Source organism: Periplaneta americana, chromosome 15 (genome assembly GCF_040183065.1).
Source record: "Periplaneta americana isolate PAMFEO1 chromosome 15, P.americana_PAMFEO1_priV1, whole genome shotgun sequence".
Lineage (NCBI taxonomy): Eukaryota > Metazoa > Arthropoda > Insecta > Blattodea > Blattidae > Periplaneta > Periplaneta americana.
Genome location: NC_091131.1, coordinates 54,934,884 through 54,957,684, shown reverse-complemented (window position 1 = coordinate 54,957,684; position 22,801 = coordinate 54,934,884). Strand labels below are relative to the sequence as shown.

At 33.1% G+C, this 22,801-nt stretch overlaps 1 protein-coding gene across 1 annotated transcript in view; it reads right to left on the bottom strand.

Annotated features, from left to right (window-relative positions):
• Nucleotides 1-10,760, bottom strand: part of Abcd3 (ATP binding cassette subfamily D member Pmp70) — a 35,063-nt gene extending 24,303 nt beyond the window's left edge. The window contains exons 1-4 of the mRNA XM_069847290.1: nucleotides 10,517-10,760; nucleotides 9,917-9,956; nucleotides 7,716-7,903; nucleotides 98-167 (exon numbers count right to left, since the gene is read on the bottom strand). Coding sequence (XP_069703391.1) covers nucleotides 98-167; nucleotides 7,716-7,903; nucleotides 9,917-9,956; nucleotides 10,517-10,629 — 411 coding nt within the window. The 5' untranslated portion in view covers nucleotides 10,630-10,760. The remainder of the gene's footprint in view (nucleotides 1-97; nucleotides 168-7,715; nucleotides 7,904-9,916; nucleotides 9,957-10,516) is intronic.
• Between the last annotated feature and the right edge of the window lie 12,041 nt (nucleotides 10,761-22,801).

Genomic DNA, 22,801 nt, shown 5'->3' with positions numbered 1-22,801 from the left:
AAATAGCGTTCCGATTCTTTGTTCCTGTACTTGCCTTGCTGTTGCTTGATTGAACAAAGACATAAAACTACTGTACATATTAATAAGTATTACTTACCACAGGCATTGATGCTAGGAATACGATTATATGTGACGTAAACTTCTTTCTATCCATGTTCACAATTGAACTGAAAAACAAGTAAAAAAATATTATTTAAGTTATAATACATATAAAAATCAATATCGTACTTATTTCTAAGGAACTTAGATTACATATGAGTATCAGGATGTCCAAATATGGCAGACTATATTGAACTTTTAAAATTATTTTTCCGTGATCTACTGATTTTCGATGCGAGAGACCCGAAAGGTATCAGGATTTTATTTTAATATTACTAAAAGTTAAAAAAAAAAACTTAAATATCCTGTACCAGCATTCATTAAAACTCAACTGAACTTGTTACCGGTATCAACATTTGAGGCATCCCAAATTAACTCACTCTATCTACATATACTTCATTGCTTCGAAATAAGCTATCATTGTTGATATTCATGCATACCTTTATTAACGATAGTACGATACTAACTTTAACAGAGCGTGAATAAGTAAATATCTCTTTAAAGGAGGGGGGGGGGAATTCAAGCGAAGTGTGAAATACTACACATAACACAGCAAAAAACTAATGTTAAAATCTCTAGCATAGACAGCATTATCACTGCTTCAAAAAAGCACTTGTAAGTAGGAAATATGATTAGGTTTTGTAAGGCAATATAATAACAATGAAGAACACACATTATACATTTATTACATTTATAATTTATAATTATTACGACAAATAGAGCATTAATTGACAAATGGGAGTACTTAAATAATTTTGATATTATGGTAGCCTAAGCCATAAAATGTCTTACTGGTATTTTGGTTTAAGTGTAGAATCCGAGGTGATACACACGTCATTTTTGCTTTAAAGTAAAACAAGACATGAAAAAATAAAATAAAATCAGAGAATAAACACGAATATTTTTCCTGGGGAAAAAAAAAAACTGAATGGCATTTCCCTTGGACCAAAAAAAACTGTTGTTTGGCAGTATGGTTAACTTCATCAAACACCCATAGATCTCCCACATGTTTACCTTTATGATACTTCCTCTTCCTGAAATTCGATTCATAAATTTTCTCAATGTGATCTTCACCATCTACCTTAATATTTCAATTTTGCACGATTGATTAGCCTACTTCACAAACTTCTCTGCAAAAATTGTACCAATCAACATTTATGTGATTTGAAATTCCAAGCTTACATAGCACATTTTTCTGAGGGCTGCTTTTGACCCAGAAATTTGTATGCAAGAAGGTGGATGAATATTAAGTTTCATCTTATTTTGTAATGCACGTTGGAGAGTAATAAATAATGTGTCCCATTTTGTAGGTTCTATATATTATGTAGATGACATTGTGCAGTTACATCTTGCTCTACAGAGAATCATGGCAAAGAGCATCCAGGCTCCGCTGTCTGCTCAAGGAGTGTTAGTATGTATGGGTCCTTGAATTCGATTTATGCTTCGTTCAGTTTAGTGGATAAGTATACGTAAATAATATAGTAAGACAGTACAGCACCTTATTCCAAATGGCATCGTTTTAGTGCAAAAGAAATACACAAAGGCAATTTTACGCCAACATTTGAAGTTCAAGCACAGACTTATAATTTAATTGGAAGCCCTCTTCCAGCTCTCAATTCTTACAAATATATTTTGTTTCAGACGCTAGGCAATTGTCTGTTAGGTCTAATATATAGAATTGGTTGAACAACTCCAGAAAATATTTCATGGCAATAACAATTACATCTATAGCTTTAAATGCAATTTTGAGAACAATTCACGAGCAAACTATTTACAACTTATAATACGATAATTTTTTGCTATGTAATAATAAAGTTGTATTTGAAAATATAATAGAGTTAAGTCAATGATATTTATATGTAACAAGTGTAGCGCAGTGCACGGGTATGGGTAGTAGTAGGCCTAAATATTTATGTTGTAATTACTAAACCGAGTCAGTAGTTACTTTCCTTTATCAGTACGTACTGATAAGTAATCACTAATCAGTATAGTTTATTCATATCACCCATTGTTGGACAAGCACGTGATGTGACATAACTCGTAAGCTCGATACAAGCACGCAACGCAACGTAACTCGTAGCTCAATCTGTGTAATGAGGAAACGTTAAATGCAAAAGGTGCAACATCAAATGTATGATATAATAAATTAATTACGGTATTTAATTTACTAGTGTGAAATAAATTAATAAAGGGTCTCAACTACTTGAAATAATTTTTGCTAAAAAAATATCAATGTTTCGTTAAATACATAATACGAATATGATTTTTCATTATTTTGGTGCCTCCCTTGAATTTGGCGCCCCTCCTCCTGGGCCAGCCCTGACTACATATAAAAATGCTTTATATAGAAATAAATGGGACAAGTGCAACAATTTCTTTCTATAGTAAATGCTGGAATTTCAAATTGCCGCTCTGAACTCTTTCTAGATGCATGATTCAGACTGGTAGGTAACCTGCTGTGAAAGGAAAAGCAACTTCCTCCTATGTCTACTTAAAATTCTAGACAGAACTTCACAGAATAATGAGTTTCAAGAAAGGTATCAGTATTTTTCTTTGAAAGAAAGATTTTAACGTAAATGCATCCGAATTTAGTTTGTATTTAGCAGTCACTGCTTCCGAAGAATAATGAAGTGAACAATGTAATCTTCATATATTCATAAATTCCAGTGTTATTTTCAATTTCCTCCCTCCATGAAATCTTTTGGGGGAGTGGGTGGAGGAAGAAAGAAAAGTAACCGACTTAACAAATGCATAACATGTAACATGAAACGATTATAGATATCTTTTCTCTTTTGAGTACCATTTCGATGAGAGATCGAAATCATATAGGTATGGAAACGCTAAAAGTTATTACAGGAAAATATCATTTCGGTACATTGAAGCGTATGTATTTCTACGATTTTAAGTCAAATTTATGAATCTGCAATATGCACTGTCACAGTTTCCACATTCAGGTAATACGGCATCTTCGAGCAAAGCTGCACTAATACATCAGTGACTACAAAACATACAGAAAGTAACTTACGACCATGAGACAAATGGGCGACATATGTTACAAAAATACTTTGAAGAATCTGTGGTCCAAATTTCAAGACTGTATGAAGTTCCCTGCTTGAACAGTAGTTGTCATGGCTGATTTAAGTTTTGGAGTGAGTGTTTTTGAAATTACGAAATGACGATATAGAAAACAATTGATATGTGGAGCCTCCCCCTGCACCAAGGCCCCAGAACCATATAAATTTCTTCTCCTACATTGAAGGGCACCATCAGTAGTTCTGAAGACCAATTTTACCTCCTAGTCCACCTCATTTTGTGAAGATAATTCATCAATTAGCAGGTAAACATCAATAGCTTTTGTGGTAGTCAACACAGGTTCATAGATGCAGGTGTTGGTGGCATATCTTGCAAAGGTCAGGAGATGCTTGCATTGAATCTCATTCCGTACATTATTCCAATTGAAGTGCAAAGAGTATTTTGTCGAGTTCTTCCAAAAGTTGAACCAATATCAAATTGCATCTAACATTCTACTTTTGATAATGTCATTTGACAAAGATAGCTGAGTGTTCAGTTTCTTGCGTTTCTTTTTGAGAAAAGTTTCAACCACTTGAAGTGTGGTGTAACTAGAGTCTCACCAATTTACGTGAAGCTTTTTGTTATTAGCAATAAGATACGCCATTCTGTAGGAGGATTCCTACAATGTCTTTTTTGTAGATACAAGAAAACCTTTATTATTTGAATCAAGCACTCTTTAGCTTAAATGATTCCAGAGAGTCTCTAAGCTTCCTGAATGTACTTTCGTGAATTGTTTCTAAGTTTAGTTAATACTGGAGCAACTTCCAACATTAATAATTAGAAAAGAGAAACTGTTAACTAAGCTAACAATGTTGATAAATGCTAAACAACCTTGAATAAATCCATTGTTATATTAATTCAGTATTCGAAATGACGAAAATGTAGTAGAGGAGGGAAAATTTCTCCTACACATATCGATATTATTTTCATCGTCATTCTCGTCATCATCATCACTGTCGTTTATCTTCCCTTTTAATTGCTGAGGCACTAGACAGTGCATTATGATTTTGTGGCACCATGATAACTCATCCTTGCTTACCTTATGACTAGTAAGTACAGTATTTCACAAATCAATTTTATTACCAAATTGTATCATTAAAATAACAACAGCAGCAGACTTATAATATTTTAGGAGGAATTTTATTTCCCTGATTGGAAATGAACACAAGAATGCAGAACTTGAAAGGGGGGGGGGGCAATCCCCAGTGCTGTCCCCATCAATTCGAACAAGATAGTCATTCGAACTTCAAACTATGCAGTTCATTAAATCTTTTCTTGCGATCATTTAAGTTTGAATAACTTGTAAGCCACCAGTGTAGCTCAGTCGGCTAAGGCGCTTGCCTGCCAATCCAGAGTTGCACTCGGATGCACGTTCGATTCCTGCTTGGGTTTTCTCTGAGGTTTCCCCAACTGTAAGGACAATGTCAGGTAATCTGTGGCGAATCCTTGGTCTCATCTTGTCAAATACCATCTCATTATCACCAATTCCAATGACACTAAATAACCTCGTAGTTGATACAGCGTCGTTAAATAATCAAGTAAAAAAATAATAATAAATTGTATAACAGAACAAATTGTTATGACTTTATGTTCTAAATGTTAAATACTGTATAAATTTAAACAAAGAAGAGCAACTGCAAAGATTTTATCTAGATGAAATCTCGCCTCCCAAGAGAAGGCACACATCACTGGTTAGAAAGCCCTAGGCATAGTGTGGAAAACCAACATCCTAGCCTTTGGAATTACAGTGGAGGTAATGCAACACTCATTTAATATATCTGTGGTGACGCAAAGTTTCTAGAATTAACTCACTGTTCTGTATGACGGAATAGAGACGATACTAGAAAAATGCACTCATATAACAAATTACCAATGTATCATTGTAAAGATAACAATGAGTGAAGCTGTTATTTTTCGTTGAAACTCCCCTTTCAGATATGAATTATTACTACTATGAATAACATTCTAGAATTTTATTTTGACACTGAACTTAAAATTGGCTAAGTATATAAGCATGACATATTTATTCAATCGTTAGATGACTGGTTTGTTACTAATGTTTCCACATATGGTCACATAGAACTTCATGGGTTGATAATGGCAATGTGGAATTAAATTTATAATATGGGACATCTGGAAGGCAATATTCTTTTCCGCCTGTTACGAGAAGCAAGCATGACAACTTACATTTGAATTTTGATGTAGATGAAAAACAGCCAGCAAATTTTGCCAGTAGTCCTTTCATTCTAGTATAGGATTTTTTCTGTGCCACAAATCTCTAGCATGGAACATTTGACTTACTTCAGAAGAAGACAAGCTAAGGATGTTTACTATTCCTAAAAATAGGCCTACTTTGAATCTATGAAACCTAAAATCTAATGACAGACAAGTGGAGTAACTATTCAGCCACTGAGGACGACAAGTTTAATGTCTCTAATTCCTAAAACTGCAGAGGTATTATGCATTTTAACTGCCAGAAATGCACTCGAGTAGAAGGGTTGTAAACATCTGGTTGGTTTGCTGGTTGAATTTCAATTCTGAGAGCTCTAGAATTAAAACATTAGATTGTCTCAATAGGACCCAGCTTCTTAATAACCATTTTAAATTTGCGCATATCATACATGTATGAGACTTCGAAATGATATCTATCCACACTTTTTCTACATGATGCATCAATCATTATTGTGGTGAGATACATTATCTAAACTTGAGAATGATTAATGGCAGGTCAGGCCATTAAATTTATTTATTTATTTAGCTAGTGAAGTGAGCACAAATTAAATTTATAAAACAAAAATGTTTCTAGCCACTACCGTAACAGCCAGGCTCATGTACGATGTAGTCTTAGATAATAATATAACATAAAATTTACAAAGACAGTTTACTAAATACAGTAATTAACTTAATTCAAGTCGATAAATAACACACGAGAGAAAAAAAAAGAGAGAGAGAGAAAAACACATTTAATATAAATTGACAATCGGACAGAATCCAGTGATATTCAATAAAAACATGAATATAACTTAGTAGACAGAAACAAAAAGGTAAAAAATGCCGTCTTTATTTTATTCATGAAAAAGCAATATTTTGCAGTAAAGTTATTTATTTGTACCATGAACTTCAGTTCCTCATCTGATGGAAGAAGACACATATGTTTTAAGACTATGTTGCAGCCTAACAAGTCAATCGCCATAATCTGGATTTAAACCCTCGATATTTAGTTTCAAAGCCAAATACAATAATCATTACACTGCCAAAGAGGACAGATTTTATAAATGCATCGATAAATAGTTAAAAATGGATGTTTCATATGAAAAAGCCAACGTCCCTCAGTCTCAAATGGTGTTAGCAATTCATGCTTAATAAACGAACGAACTTCCTGCATTTTAATGGTCACTGGACAACTCAAGGTTATGCTGCTATTCAAATATACTCAAAATAGTTCTCCTCTTGCTTCAAAACCTTCACAAATACAAATACAAATAATAATAATAATAATAATAATAATAATAATAATAATAATAATAATAATTCACAGATATGATGACTGAGGACACAATAACTAAATCCAAGAATGTACTCATCTGTTATATATCCAATCGCCCTTTTACTCACACATTCAATTCATTTATCCACACACGCTCGGGCATACATTTACTCATCAGTCTGCTAATTAATTAATTCTACTGCATTAACTTATAGGTAACAAAAATTCTTCACCCAAACACTCATAATATTTTACTCTCATCCATATACCACTACCTTCATTCACCGCATACTCTCATTGTTCATTCATAGATTTGCTCATTCACCCACAACAATATAATCTCTCGTTCACTCACATAATCACACTTTCAATGACTCATCTAGGTACATGTTCATTAATCCATTCACTCAGTCATGCTTGCTTTAGCTTATTCTTCCAGATACTCATTTTCTTACTATTCCAATGGCGGATTATTCTCCTACCCACAGGCACTAAACAATTTGTTGCCCTCCCTTTCTTCTCTAATTTTACCCCTCCAAAAGGAATAATAAAAAAAAATAAGCCTTGTGAATTCTGAGTCTATTTTATGGGGAGAATTGGAACTAAACTTATACGGCATATCAGTTTTTGAATATATTTCGTCTTGCCTTCTACTGAGCAACTGATTTTGGACAACTCCATTTTCTCCAAAACATCACCACCCCTAAAATTTGTCACTTAGCCAGTATGCACTGTGCTTAGTCTATTGGCAAATCCGTCTATGCACTTATCACTGTATACACACACGTTGATTGATTGACTGATTCATTCATTCACTCACTACTCATAAATTCATTCATTCATTCACTACTCATACAAATTCATACATTATTTCTTACACGCATTCATTCATTTCACTCAGTCATTCATACAGTATATTCACCTATCACACTTATTCATTCATACATACATTCATTCATTCATATTCATTCATTCACTCACTCATCCACATTCTCGCTCCTGCATTCATTCCTTCACAAATCCATCTGCACACTTGTTACATGACAATGGAACTTACTTCTCTATGTAGGTGGCAGTATGGATCAACCACAGATCACAAAGTGAACGCGCAATTAACGCCAGAGCGATTAATGAGAGGAACCCCACCTCTGATGAGAAGGGTCCAGGGATAACAATGGACAAAAGTTTCCTCAATTGACGAAAGAACACAGCGTCCACCTGCGCCTTCGTTTTCTGTGGAGTTTTCTGCAAAAATAAACCCAGCATAATGGCCCCTTTAGTAACAGAAAGTCAATGTCAGGAAGGGGGCAATATATTACTACTCTTAACAAATTAAAATGTCATGTTACGCCACTGCATTAACTCCCTCTCTTGCAAAATGACAGTCCAACCGATTTGTCATTTCACTGTGGATAAATTGGTTGGACTGTCATTTTGCATTTCTGACCATTAGGCCTACTTCATTATTTCTACAGAGGGGAGAGGGAATAATATAATTCACCTCGGTGGTATTCTGAAATGATGGTAATATCACAGTCTACTATATACAGTCACGAAGCTTGAGTTTTGAGGGTGCTAGAAACAATAGACTGTGACGGTACTATTTTGCATTGCCTGTAATGAGGCGATATTAGCGATCCTAGTGGTGAGCAACTATCTAATGTTTGCATATTTACTACGTACTGAGCTTCGCGACTGTATATATTAGACTGTGGTAATATGTCACAGAAGATAGAGAAGATTTGATGCAAAGAAGACACCAATTTATTCATTGTACCGGTAACTGAATCAAACAAACAGTTAAAGAGAAAAATTATAATGTAAATAAGCCTATCTTAGAGAAACACAGAAAGATAGAAGTGGTCTACTAGTAAATATTAACACTTAAATGGAAAATATGACAGAGTACATTAGCAACAAGCATTCCCAACAGTAAACTATAGACAGTCGTGATATGGTCTAGAGTTAAAGCAACTATAAAAAATGAATTAATTAATAATATATTATTTCGAGGTTTTCAAACAAAATCCTATCACTATTTCTGTTAACCCTTTGTTGCCGGACATAAGAAAAAATTAAAATAAATCCGTTTTCTTTAGTGAATGTTGCTAGAATATGAATTCAAAACATACAGTAATTTTTTCAGAAATTTTTTATTTTTTATTTTTTTTTTATTTTTTATTTATTTAGTTTTATTTTTTTTTAAAAGGTCGTATTTCTATGTACAGTACTGTCAGTATCCTTGATGGATTTTATTTATCAGGTTGCACGTAATTTCTGGCGGTTTATTATTCTTCCAGGTCTTCCAGTATGCAAAATAAATCACGGTACTTCCAAGTACCGTCAGGCAACTAAGGGTTATACACTTCATGTTTCTCACTAGTGGATGAATTTACTTGTTATTAGGTAATAATAATTATGAGTAAAATCCGTCCAATAAAGATACAAAAAATAATTTTCTCAGGGTGATTCGTATAAAATACTTGTATCGTGCATTTCTACAAAATATTGGAATGGCTAACTTAAACTAGTAGGCTACCGTAAACTGAGGTTACTTTGACCACAGAGGAAACTTTGACCATTTTTTCAGAAAATCACATTTAGGTTTCTACATGCTGCATTTGTTGTAGATGGAGGTAAATTATCATAAAATCATTCTCATACCAAATTTTACCTCCATCTATAACAAGTGCAGCATGTAGAAACTTACATATTATTATCTGAAAAAATGGTCAAAGTTTCCTCTGTGGTCAAAGTAACACCAGTTTACGGTACCTTGTTTTAAAAGTAAATAAGCTTACAGATTTTATAGAGATAGTGTGCGCAACAATTTCATCATAAGCATAGATTAGATTAGAGCCAATAAGAGTGAGATAATCCACATGTTCCACAGTTCGACTATGAACATAGTTCAGAATCTCGACCATGAGCATAGTTCAGAGTCAATGTGAGAGAAATGTAATTCACTTATGAAAATTCTATGATTTGATTACTTTTGGAACACATTTTACATAGGTATAGGCTAGAACATACATTTTCAATCAAGAATAATGGTATTTTAATTTTTTTATAATTACCGGTACAAATGTTCTGACATTAAACCATCTACCAGTACCTCATTAATGAAAAGTGTCATATACGGTAGCTAATCATTTTAGCAAAAATCAACATTTCGCATTACGCCTATTAATGAGTTAAGTTAACTCACTCTCGCTGAACAACTGCTACAGAATATTAAGAAAAGAAATATTCACTTACTTCCCCAACGACATACTGGATTTCACTGTGAGCGGATTTTCTGTAGAAAAAAAGATAGAAAATCGATTAGAGAAATTCCATGAAGCTAGGTAATTGTCGTAAATAAAATTATTTGCAACTATAGTACTAATATTTTGCTTCAAATTATGCAATGTTATAGAGTAATCCTGAATTACAAATAATGTACAGTAAAAATAATAGCTTGCAATACATTCTGACAGTTTTATTGACGTTTAGAAATGTCCACATCCAAATGTTGGCCTAATTTACTTATATCTGTTCTTAATATTTAACAAAATATGTCCTATTATGTTGATAGAGACAAAAATAAAAAAAAGTTGGCTATTTTACCCAGCATCGATAGGATACTGGCTTGAACTTCATTTTTAATTAGTTTTCCTTACATAACAACACTTATGTATTGTTTACGCTCAAAATATTTCATCCACTGTCTTAAATTAAACACCAATTTATACTCCCAGGAATGTTGTTTCAAATAATATAATTTTATCACTGTATCTACACAGAAACGATGTTAGTTTGGTGAATATGCTAAAGTTAAAATAATCATGACTATACAAAACTTGCAATTCCACACACCTTGCTTTTTTTATTTGCTTCTTTCGCATGAACAGCAACCAATACACTACTGAAACTGACAATGCTCCTGCGATATTCCTCTTCGTAACAAATTTACTTAACATTGGTGCCATTGTTGGAATACAGAACGTCGGTAATAAGCTTCTCTTAATAAATGTCAACTACATAAAGTTGCTAACACCAACTCCGTATGACATTACAACTTCTCAGTCAGCTGGCGCACCACTGACTACGTTCTACGACCTTCGCGTGAAAGTTATAATTATGTATCGATAAGTCCTCGATTAAATCAACGTTCAAACAGGAATACCAATGTTACAGCAAGTGCAAGTCATTAATGTCAATGCTGGCAACACTTGGAACATTTTTTCAGTTATTGTTACGTCACGTGACCTTAGCGTCAATTGTCAATGAATGTTTTAACGTCAGCTATCTCAAGTCAATTTGCTAGCTTCCATTAGCTGGCAGCGTGGTAGTCCATATTGGCAACCCTAGATCATATATGTAACAGATAACTCCTTGCTACGTTAAAATCAGCAGCACTTTGAAGAGAACAACCGCCAGGATCGCCACCCGTCCGCCGTAAACGAACACGAGATGGCAGCACAGTCGCTAATGCAATTCAAATGGGTATTATGACGTGACTCCTTATGTACCAACTAGATGGCAGCGTAGTAAACCTGACAAAAGTTGTTAACCTCAAACCCTATAACCCCGACATATCTGTTACATATATGATCTAGGTTGGCAACATAGGACTGCAGTTCCAAGCTCGGCCGCTTAACTGCCATGTCTCATCTTAAAAAAAAAAAACAAGTAGGCCTATACATTGTAAAATTTCTTTGCAGAACGAAAAGTTACATTTGTCCGGATCAAATTTCTGCACATGTAAGAATCCGATGAAAATCATGAAAATTTTCCAAAAAAATGTATTAGCTGTTTCACTTCTTCAGAATGTATATTTTCATATCCCAAATGAATTTAGTTCAATTCTGATTACAAAATATATGTTTATTTTCTTTTAATTAAGGCTGTTAGAGGGCGTGGTATTTAAAGAGCTGTCAAAATTATTTTTTTCATCAAAGAATTCTTTTTACTAATTTCTGATTACAAATCTAGTAACTTTTCGTTACAAAGTTGGCTCCCTGAAATTACTAGATGAAGGTAGTTGAGGAGAATTTTAATTAACATAAATTTTCATTTTACTTTCAAATCCATTTTTCCTTAGATTCAGCACTAACTTTTTTATGTCAAATATTAATCAATCTGGATGAAATTTTTACTGCAAGTATTTATGAGGTAGCTGCATGCCTCTATGCATTTATTTTTGAGAATACTGCTAGTTTATTTTATTAATATATTTTTTTCATGGATTATAGGAAAACATTTTAAAATTTCAAAAAAATTTTCAAAGTGAATAAACGAGATATTTCAGAAAATGAATGCATTGAAATGTTTCTCTGTGACTTGTGGATGTTACCGGGAAAAAAAAACAAGCTTCAAAATTGAGCTCTTCTACTAAAAAATTGGGTTTGAAAATGTTCCTACAAAGAATGCAAAAATAAAAAATAAAAAGCCAAAAACATTTGGGAGTTCAAAATTTGGTTTTTGATAGTCCTTTACATAGCAAACATGCTCTCAAAATGTAGTTTGAAAGAAAAGATTAGGAAAAAGTTGTCATTTTTAGTGGAGTGACCCCTTAAAGGACAAAATTAAAATTGTTAAATAATTTATTATAATAGCTACACTGCTTTCCTAAATTTATTGAGCACATTGGGATATTGGGAATTAAATCAATGGCTTTCCCGAAACACGCTATAAAATGTTTCATATAAAACTATTATCTCGAAAAGGAAGCAAAAACGAGCAAAATTATATTAAACTTTTTTTGTTTGAAATATCTCAAAGAATAACTCCTTGAAATAATTACATTACTTACGGTTCACTCTGTATACATGATTGAAAGGGTAAGCTTACTACCAGGACCAGTACCAATTTCTTTTGCCATTTAATTATATCACAGTCTACTATATACAGTCGCGAAGCTTGAGATGATTTTTTGCAAATCTCGTGATAAAGCGCTCCAAGCGGTTAGCAACTAGAAACAATAGACTGTCCACGGTCGACTTTGGACTGTGTCGTATTTCCATCGAGTCCTAGCTCGTTGCGCATTTCACATTGATGCTTGTGAAATGTTCGTTATTGGTTGTAATGAAAATGTTAATGGCTAAAATACAATAATTGGAATAATAATATTTTACTAGAGACGTAGAAAAATTAAGTTTGTTTTAATGAAATTTATTGATCACGTTTTATTTTCAATTCTGATGGGATTATTATTGCTTAGGCCTACTTTTTTTTTTTTTTTTTCAAAGGATATGTTTTTAATTATAGCTGTTAATTTTGTTGTTATTTTTATTTGTTACTTTACTAGAGACGTAGAAAAAGTCTGTTGCAATAAAATTTATTGAACACGTTTTATTTCCAATTCTGGTGTGATTATTATTGCTTAACCTCATCTCACTTTGTTAACTACATAAGCCTACACTACAAGTACCAGTATACGTAAGTTACTCCATTAATTCATATTTCCATTATTATTGTTGTAAAGGGAAATGCAAATTAATATTTATTGGTTTCATAGTTAATTATCGCTATAATCTAGAATGATTGAAGCGATTATAGTAAATTTCAGTTCGTTTTGCACAAACAAAAATAATATTAACCTATTTCTTGCAGGTATCTTCGAGTTTATGGTGGAATTTAATATACTTCATTAAAATAATAATATTTCAATAATGGAAGGAAGGTATTAATTTTTCCAAAAGAACACAACGAAAGTGTAACATATTTTGTCGTCTACTAGGAGAGAGATCTGCGATCATGAGGCGATATTAGCGATCCTAGTGGTGGGCAACTACCCATGTTTGCATTTTTAATACATATTGAGCTTCGCGACTGTATATAATAGACTGTGCTTATATCTTAAAATTAAAAAAAAAAAAAAAAAAGCCTTCAAAATAAATGTAGGTACTAAAAACATTAACATTATTTATTTTTTTTATAAAAACGAACATTACATTTTATTCACTGTTAATTCGTCATTATAAATAAATGAAAATAGCCCGACACAAGGCAAAGCAAAGCTGTCATATTACAGACCCCGAAAGGCTCTTGGGGCGGAGGGATGTTAAGGCTTCGCACTTCATGAGACAATCAGTAATGAGTAGCAATAAGAATGTCAGTTCTATGTGCTGACCTTCTTTGCTCCCAACGAAACACCATAATAGTCATTAGAGTATGAGTGAACTCCGGGACCATAGTGCGGCCAGAAATACTGTATCAATGGGAAAAATTCATGACCCATTCAGGAATCGAACCTGCGACCTTAAGGTTTGTAGTGCGCCTTAACTGCAACGATAACACGCGTCCTTCTGTCACTATTGGGAAGGTTGGGAAGCAAAATAAGTAAATACATTAAAAATTGGATAAATTAAAATTGGTACACTTGAGCACAATCTTTAATATGGTCTTTCTTTTATTGTGGGGTGAGGAGAGTGGAATGGAAAAAAGAAGGTCTTGAAATGACATCATTAAAATTCACTAGTCCTACTGGTAACCTTCTTTTAACATAATATAATTTATATGCATGCTATACTCCTAACTCAAATGCTACAGAATTTTACTTAAAAAATAAATTAATTAATTTCTCATGCACCAGGTAATAGGGGCACTGGCTTGGATAACAGTCTGACAATGTTTACACCATGGGGTCTATGATTTAATGGTAGTACTTAAAAATATTGTTTTTTTCATCCTGCCCCGAAATGAAAGTTGATGGTTCTTACCAATTTACGTGTCTTAAATCCAGTGTTGTCATGGTAATTTTTCTCTTGGCCATACTCCCCATCCCTTGTTTTCTCCTTTGAAATATATTTTAATCTCCTCTCTCTATCTCTCCGACTGTCATTTAATGATGTTTTTAATAATAAAGAAGAAGTAGAGAAATTGTTTTGCTTTACTGTTTAATTGTACAACAAGTTTGATTTAAAGAATACACCATAGAGCCCCAACATAGATGCACACTTGTCTCGGAATCTTGGAGTATGTATTTGCAACACTTTTTGTTTTTCAACCATTATTTTATATAATTCTGGATTCCAGTGCTGCAGAGATGGACAATTTTTGTTTATGAACATCAAACAAAATACATTAAGAACAGCAAGAGACTATCTAAGATTTGTACATATCTCCGTGTACAAAACTTAGGCACCATATGCCATATGGCTCCATACAGACAAAATGTTCTTTTCGCCATATGATTAATTAATAAAATTGTAGATTCCCATGCAATGTATGACCCCATATGGCTCCATGACAGCACTGCTTAAATCCGAACTTCAAATTCAAAACACTTACCATTTTTCGGAGAAACCAGGTTGCATATTTCTCTAAAAAAATACAATTTTTAAAATATATTTTCACTTCCGCAAATAAAATTGATCGATACCAAGTAGGTATTCCAAATGGATCATTTTCATTGAAAAAGAAGTGCAGAACACAATGATGCTATAGAGTTTCAATCACTAAAATTAATATTTATGTTATATGCGTATAATTAAAAAAAAAAAAAGATTAGGTATTGTATTTACAATTATTTTAAAATAATTTTCCCGAAGACTTTCGTTTGTAGCTGGACTCAGAACTCTCTCTAACAAGAAACCAACAAAAGTCAGCAAGCGTCCTGGTTAGCTATCTTCAAGTATACCACCTGATGGAATATCTTCCTGTGCTTGAAGCTCACCTCTCCAAGGCTTGGTGCAAAGAAATAATTACAGATGGGAGTGCAAAAATGGATGTTTAGAGACAGGCAATTAGCTCAAATGTCTTTAACAAATCTTCCACCAGCTTGATATAGTTATATGCTCTAAAATTACCAAAGAAATTTAAGCACGTATCTTTGAACGCAAGTCATTTTCTGTTTCAGAGAAGTATTTCTCGAAGGAAGAGTTCACCATGACTCTGTGGATTTGAGGACAAATTAAAATCCCTCTTAATTTTCCTTCAATAAATCTTGGAAACTTGTATTTTAAATATTGAATTTTATTTTTATTTTCGTTCATTATTTTAACAAAGCTTTTTATTAAGCCTAACTTGATATGTAATGGAGATAGGAAAGTTTTATTAGAATCTCCAAGTCAATGGTGCTTCACACTTTTTTCTCCTGGCACTAAAATTTTTCTCAAAGACCACTCTTTGATTTTGTAGATTCTTATACCTACTGTCTCACTAACATAAAAAAAAAAATAAAAAATAAAACTTAGTGTACCTTATCACGATTGCATTCCAGTAAGATATCCAATGATTTCAAGTCTCCACATATTTATTATTTACTGCAAGTACAAATAGTTTACAGTTTTCAGGAAAATATCCATGTTCTGATGCATATTCACAGCATAAGCCAGTGGTATTGAAGGACAAATGTTTCGAGTGTATGTGATTTAGAGGAGTTAATGAAGAGATATCCTAGTCACGAAGATATTCCCCATCTGAGATGAGACGTAGGTCCCTTTATATCACTACAATAACTGTTACGAATTTCGTTAATTGTAATACATTGTTGTGGTTGTCATGGTTTCGTTTAAAATAAATTACCGTAGGTATTGAATTTGTTCTCCAAGACAACAAATCTGGTGGCAAGGATTAAAAAAATGTGTACATAATGGAAGAAGCAAGAAATGAAGTACGAAATAATAACGAAGTTGATCAGAAGCAGATTGCTACAATATTGAACATTTCTTCAAATAATATCAGAACATTTTCTGAATATCCTGCTGGAAATAACTGGACTACTTACCAAGAGAAATTGGATTGGCGCTTCATTGCAAATTATATAGAAGAGGACCGTAAAGTAGCGGTGTTGTTGACCCTAATAGGTGAGGAATCTAAAAAAAAAAATACTTACTAAATGTTTATGTGATCCAGTATTACCAAGTATCGGTACTAAAATATATAATGAATTATGTGATATTTTGAAAGATAGCTTTCAAAAAGAATATCTGTGTTTACAGAAAGGATAGAATTTTATTCTCTTCTGCAACAAGAACACGAAAGTACGGTATCAGACAGAGGTTAGCAAGAATAAAAAATAATGCCATTGATTGCAGATTTTGACAATAACTTGAGGAGAAACTTAAATATAAATTTATTTGTGGGTTACTTAAAGGACAAATATTGGATCCAATGTGTGAAGAGGAAACATACTGTCTCTCTTAGAGAACATCTAGAAGTAGATTTAATGAAAGATACTATCAGTATACTGATTTCTGCTATTACATTCTCAGTGGACATTAACCCTAATGATAAGAGACAGCTGGACTCATTATGGGGAGGTGGAAAATGAAAGGTTACTAATATAATGCGATCATCAAATTTTCAAAAGATAATACAGTTGGACTGAAGGAAAGCATTAGAGGAATGCAGTTTTCAAAAACAAGGGTTACGCAACCTTCTGATATTTGAATAGTAGAAACTTGCAATGCAAGTTCTAAGGTTTATTTGTGCAATTGTTAAATACTTGTAAGTTTATAAATTATAGGTGTAGGGATTGTAAGAACATTGGTCATCTTGCAAGGATTTGTACAGTGTACAATCAAAACTATGTTGAGAAGGATAATAATGCTTCTCTCACTTTTATAAATAAACATTTTATACCAAATACGGTAGTAGTTCCATAAACCCTTGGAAGATTTGGGTACCCGGTAATGATAAATCAAAAACCGATACGAGTGCAAGTTAATTTAGGAGCTGATGTTTCGGTTATTCCGAAATTTTTATGTGATAGGTATTTCCGAAATTGTAAACTAAGATTAACTAATGCATATTGAGGTTATACGATAACAGTGTTATAGTGCCTATTGGTGATGTTCATGTAAACATCTCTTGCAATGGAATTTATACATATACGGCAGATTAGTTCTAATTTAGTTGATGTTGACACTGGATCATTTTTAAGAAGAGATTTGATGTCAGAGTTCAATATTTTCATCATCATCATCATCATCATCATCTTCATCATCAATAACTTCAAGGTTTAGGCCGATGGCCTGTTCCGCCTCCAGAATTTTATCCATCAAACTGGTCTCTCCAACGTCTCTTTGGTCTTCCCACTCGTCTTCTTCGTGTAGGTCTATAACACCATGTTCTGAAAGGTATCCTGTCGTTGGGCATTCTTGTTATATGGTCATACCAATTATTTCAATATTTTCAATAATAACGAAATAGATATTATTAATACTAAGGTAATAGATACTGATGACGAAATAGACAAATTAATTAAAAAGTATGAAAGTAGGATTCAGAAGATGATGGAAATAACATCGAAACTAGTCCGGTACCAGTACAATAACAACATAATTTAACAATACAATGAAGTCGTTATTTTATTTAATTTAAATATCTTAATAGTTCATCAGTGGTCATGATAATTTATTTAAGGATAAATTAAGGAAATATCATTATGAGAAAGTATTTCTTAAAGTTAATGGCGAGGTTAAACCTATATTTATGAAGCCAAGAGCTGTTCCATTTGCATTTTTAAGGAGAAGATCAAGATAGAATTATAGACAGATTACAGGAGGACAATTCTGAATGGGTAATGCCTTTAATGTCCATTATAAAACCGCATGGAAGTTTGAGATTGTGCGTCAATTATAAACTAATAGTAATTTTTCAAAATTCTTTCTGCCATAGCAGACTATCTAAATGACAACAAATACTATATAAAATTTACATTTCATGATGCGATGGCTGTAGCAGTAACAAAGGTTAAATTTATTGGTAAATTTTTTATTTTATTTTAGTTGGTTATTTTACGACACTTTATCAACATCTTAGGTTATTTAGCATCTGAATGAGATGAAGGTGATAATGCTGGTGAAATGAGTCTGGGGTCCAACACCGAAAGTTATCCAGCATTTGCTCATATTGGGTTGAGGGAAAACCCCAGAAAAAAACCCTCAACCAGATAACTTGCCCCGTCTGGGAATTGAACCCGGGCACCTGGTTTCGCGGCCAGATGCACTAACCATTACTCCACAGGTGTGGACTTTATGGTAATGGTAATATGAGAAACAATTATGATAAATACCAGTAGGTATATATTTTCAGCTTCAGTTCAGAGGTTGAATTATTTTCTGCCTTGCAAGGAGGCAAACATTTCACTAAATTTGATCTTCATCAAGCTTGTAATGAATTGGAATTGACGGAGCACAGCAAAATATTTTTAGATTGGAGTACTTATTAAGTTATTTTTATTCCCAACAGACTTCCGTCTGGTATAAAACCTGCTTGCGCGTTATTTTAAAGAACCGTAGAAAAGGTGTTACAATGTGCTAAAAGAGTTATAAATTTTCTGGATGATATTGTAGTAACAGGAAAAATAAGAAAGAGCATTTAAAACATTTAGATATGTTTTTGATAGCACCAGAGAGCACCAGATGCTTCCTGTTAGAATGGTTACCAAAACGAGAGATTCTAGTGTATAACAAAAGCCTCAGAGATGAAACAAAAGAAGAAATAAAGGAAGAAAGAAATCCATTTTCGCATTGAGTGGAAATGAAAACTTAAAAATCACATTATTTTGAGTTGGGGCAACTTTCATGTTGTACAGTGAAATTATTGTTCATCTGATAATTATTTTTTCCACTGATTTTTCGCATCTAAATTGTGCTGCCGATAATTTCTTTGATAAGTCGATTCTTTATATCTTCTTAATAGTCTCACAAGAGAGTCACATGACATTCCATCTATTTGGCCACAAGGAACAAAATGATAGGAGACATACGTTGTGCATCACTTATTTAGGAAAAAGGAAATAAATAGTTGGAATCAAAAAAATGAGACTTGACTTCATATTTTACATTACTTAAATTAATTCGTGTACTACTTTAATACAATTCTCATCGTATTTTTCATTACATAATCACATTATTTCAGCAAATGACATTCAGTAAAATGCAAGTCATCAACACACTTACGGAAAGTTATGAATAACAACTGAACATCATTAAAAGAGTCTGAATATCATTTTGTCCATAAAATCTAACAAAGCAACGATTATGAGATATAAGTACAATTACCAACTCAGATCAGTTGGAAAAGAAATAATAAAACCTTTTAGGAACATTAACACAATTGTCAGTAAATAAAGCATGGTTATTAAAAGCCCACCCAATTTACCAAATAGACTAATTAAAAACTACTTTACATAGAAAAATTCGCATGTCACAAATAAAAATTCACTATCTACTATTGAATGGTAAAACATAATAATAGATTAAAGTTTCTGCAGTCTCTGGTTATAATTTAACACTTCACAATCATCTCTCAGTCACTAACCAGTTCTTGGTACAAATAGCAAATGAAACCACAATTATTAAACTTGTATAGTGGACAGCACTCGAAATGGACCATGAAGCAGTTTCTTATATTGTTATAAATATACTTGTTTTAATTTCTGAATTTAATATAGTACAAAATTTTGTGTTTTCATTTATTTTACTAGTATATCCATGGTTTGTTTTGGACGATATGACCCAATATGACCTTTATAAAAGTAAGTGCCTGAGTACATAAATTTCCATTTCGAGCAGTGCAGTGAGGTACCAACTTTAATTGGAACTTAATCATAAACTGGACACACCTGACTTGATAAGCAATGTGTAATAGAAGGTATCCAAGTTATTCCGCAGCAGTTTGTTACCAAAACTTTCACGAAAACAGTTACTAAAAACCAGCTATCATGTGGACAGAATGCACTGAATGTCAATTGGTTAGATTATATAAAAAATCTGCGTTACTCACGTAAATCCTTAATCAGTGACCTGCCCTGTACCAAAATCGTTAAATAGTCTAGGCCTACGTAGAACTTTTGTAGTATCTAGGATCAGAAATTTAGATTAGGCGATATCTCTATAATACCAGTACCGTACCAACTTGTACTTTTTACTAAAAGAGAAAAAACGAGCAAATTCGATACATTGAGAAAAGTGCTTATTTACTAACATCGGGTTATATTTTATAGGAAAACTTATTTGAAGGGAACAATCTGTTGTATTAGTTCGTAATAACATTTAAATACGAATTAGTACTTGATGAGGTTTACAAAAAGGTTATTAAAATGCTGTAACTATCGAAGCCATGCTCAGGGAAAGGTCTGAAAACAGAAATCGCACAACCTAACAATAGACAATATTCAGTAAATTTCACACCATACTAAATACCGGAAATATTATATTCTACTTATTATATTGGCGGGCAAGAAACTCAGTTGGCAGAGCAACTAGCTACGGGTTGGAAGGTTCAGGATTCAATCCCTGGTGTTGGTGAGATTCTTCTCATTGCCAAACTTTCAGAACGACTTTGAGGTCCATTCAGCCTCCTATCAAATTGAGCACTAGACTCTTCCTATAGGTAAAAATATGATCGGAACATACAATTTCAGCCTTAGGAAGGACTGCAATCAGTAACTGATAAAATAGAGAATATATCGCCCCTGTTATGTAAAAAGTGTCCAAGTGATTTTTCTAAAAAAATTAGATATGCTAAAAACTATTAATAAACTTTAAAATTTGAAAGAAGTCATTGTTACAACTAAGAAAAATCGTTATTTTGTATTATGTAAGTTTGATAGCTCAGATGGTTCATCTGCAATGAAGAGAGAAGTTCGACTAAGATACCGTAATTTTTTGCTGGTTCCGGTACTGTAAAACTAATGATTTGTTGGTCGTCTCCTTTTTACAAAAGAGGGGTGATATATTATCCCTAGCACAATAGGCGAAGATATTGGGGAGGGGGCATTACGGGAAAATGCTCCTTCAGGTCAAAGTGACAAAGGCATAATTCTGAAGAGTTACAATAGGTTTATTTGTAAATTAATATACAAATTAATGTTTACCGGTACGTAAAAATGTTTCTAAATATAAATATTCATTATGCGATTTATCTTTTTATAGTATGGATAAGAAAGAAAGAAAGAAAGAAAGAAAGAAAGAAAGAAAGAATTGGGTCAATTCTGGAACATTTTCTAGAGAAAGTTCATTCAGTTCACTTCATGTGACAATGAGTTCGCGAGATATCCGTTTCTTTTTAGAAAATCCAAATTGGAAGTAAATATACCAGTATTAGTAATAATGAAAAACTTGCTAATATTACGGATAATAGTGTAAGTATTAGTGCATATCCTATTATTGCGGGTGAAGACATTCAACCTACAACTAGGACCATACAAGTGATAACAAATGGCGAAGTGGACAATTATGAAGCATCTTACAGAATCAGTGATGGTGTGCCTCACTAGTTCACACAAGGATCTTAATATCTTGTTAACAGAAATAAAATTGACAATGTTTATTTGATATAATTGACACTTTGCTGTATTTAGTTAAGCAAGGTATAGCTTTCAGAGGGCATAATGAATGCTTATTTTTTCATTAAGTATGTAACTTATATGGTACCGGGTTGGGGACAACTTGCCACAGAAAATTGGCCACAGAGGCAACTCGCCACATAATTGAGATTGGTATCAAAGACAATTCGCCACATAATTGAAATTCGTATCAAAGACAATTAGCCACACATTAAAATTCAAGGCAATACTCAAATTCTCAACAATTTAGAATATATTTCTATGGTAACACAAGACAAATCCAGAAGCTGTAAACTAATTCGGAACTATAGTGGAAGAAATTCGCTTCACAAAATCAGAAAGAGGCTCTGACAAATTAATATATAAAGCGCATCCTTCCTTGTATCACGTGCTGGAGCAACTGCAGTTGGAAGTGGAAGAAGTGGACAGATGCATAGAGAAATTGAAGAATACCCGGGGTACAAGGCAGAAGGCACCGTCATCCGGTACTTGAGAGCTGTAGGCCACAACCTAGCAGGACATTTTTGAAGCCAAATTTACATGTACATAGCAATACTTAGTAGAATTTACGATTATTAATCTCTGTATCCATTCGCATATTATAGAGCTTCTGGAAGTCATGGATTTATCTTTGTACCTCAGTGTGACAAATTGTCTATCTGTGGCAAATTGTCTATTTGTGGCAAATTGTCTATTTGTGGCGAATTATCTATCTGTGGCGAATTGTCCTTATTACCAATTTTCTGTGGCCAATTGTCCGGAACCTATGTATACCTACCGGTATTTGTTTTGTGTGCGGGCACTCATGATAAGAGTATGTCTACGTATTTGTGAATTAGCTTATTTTACCATCCTAT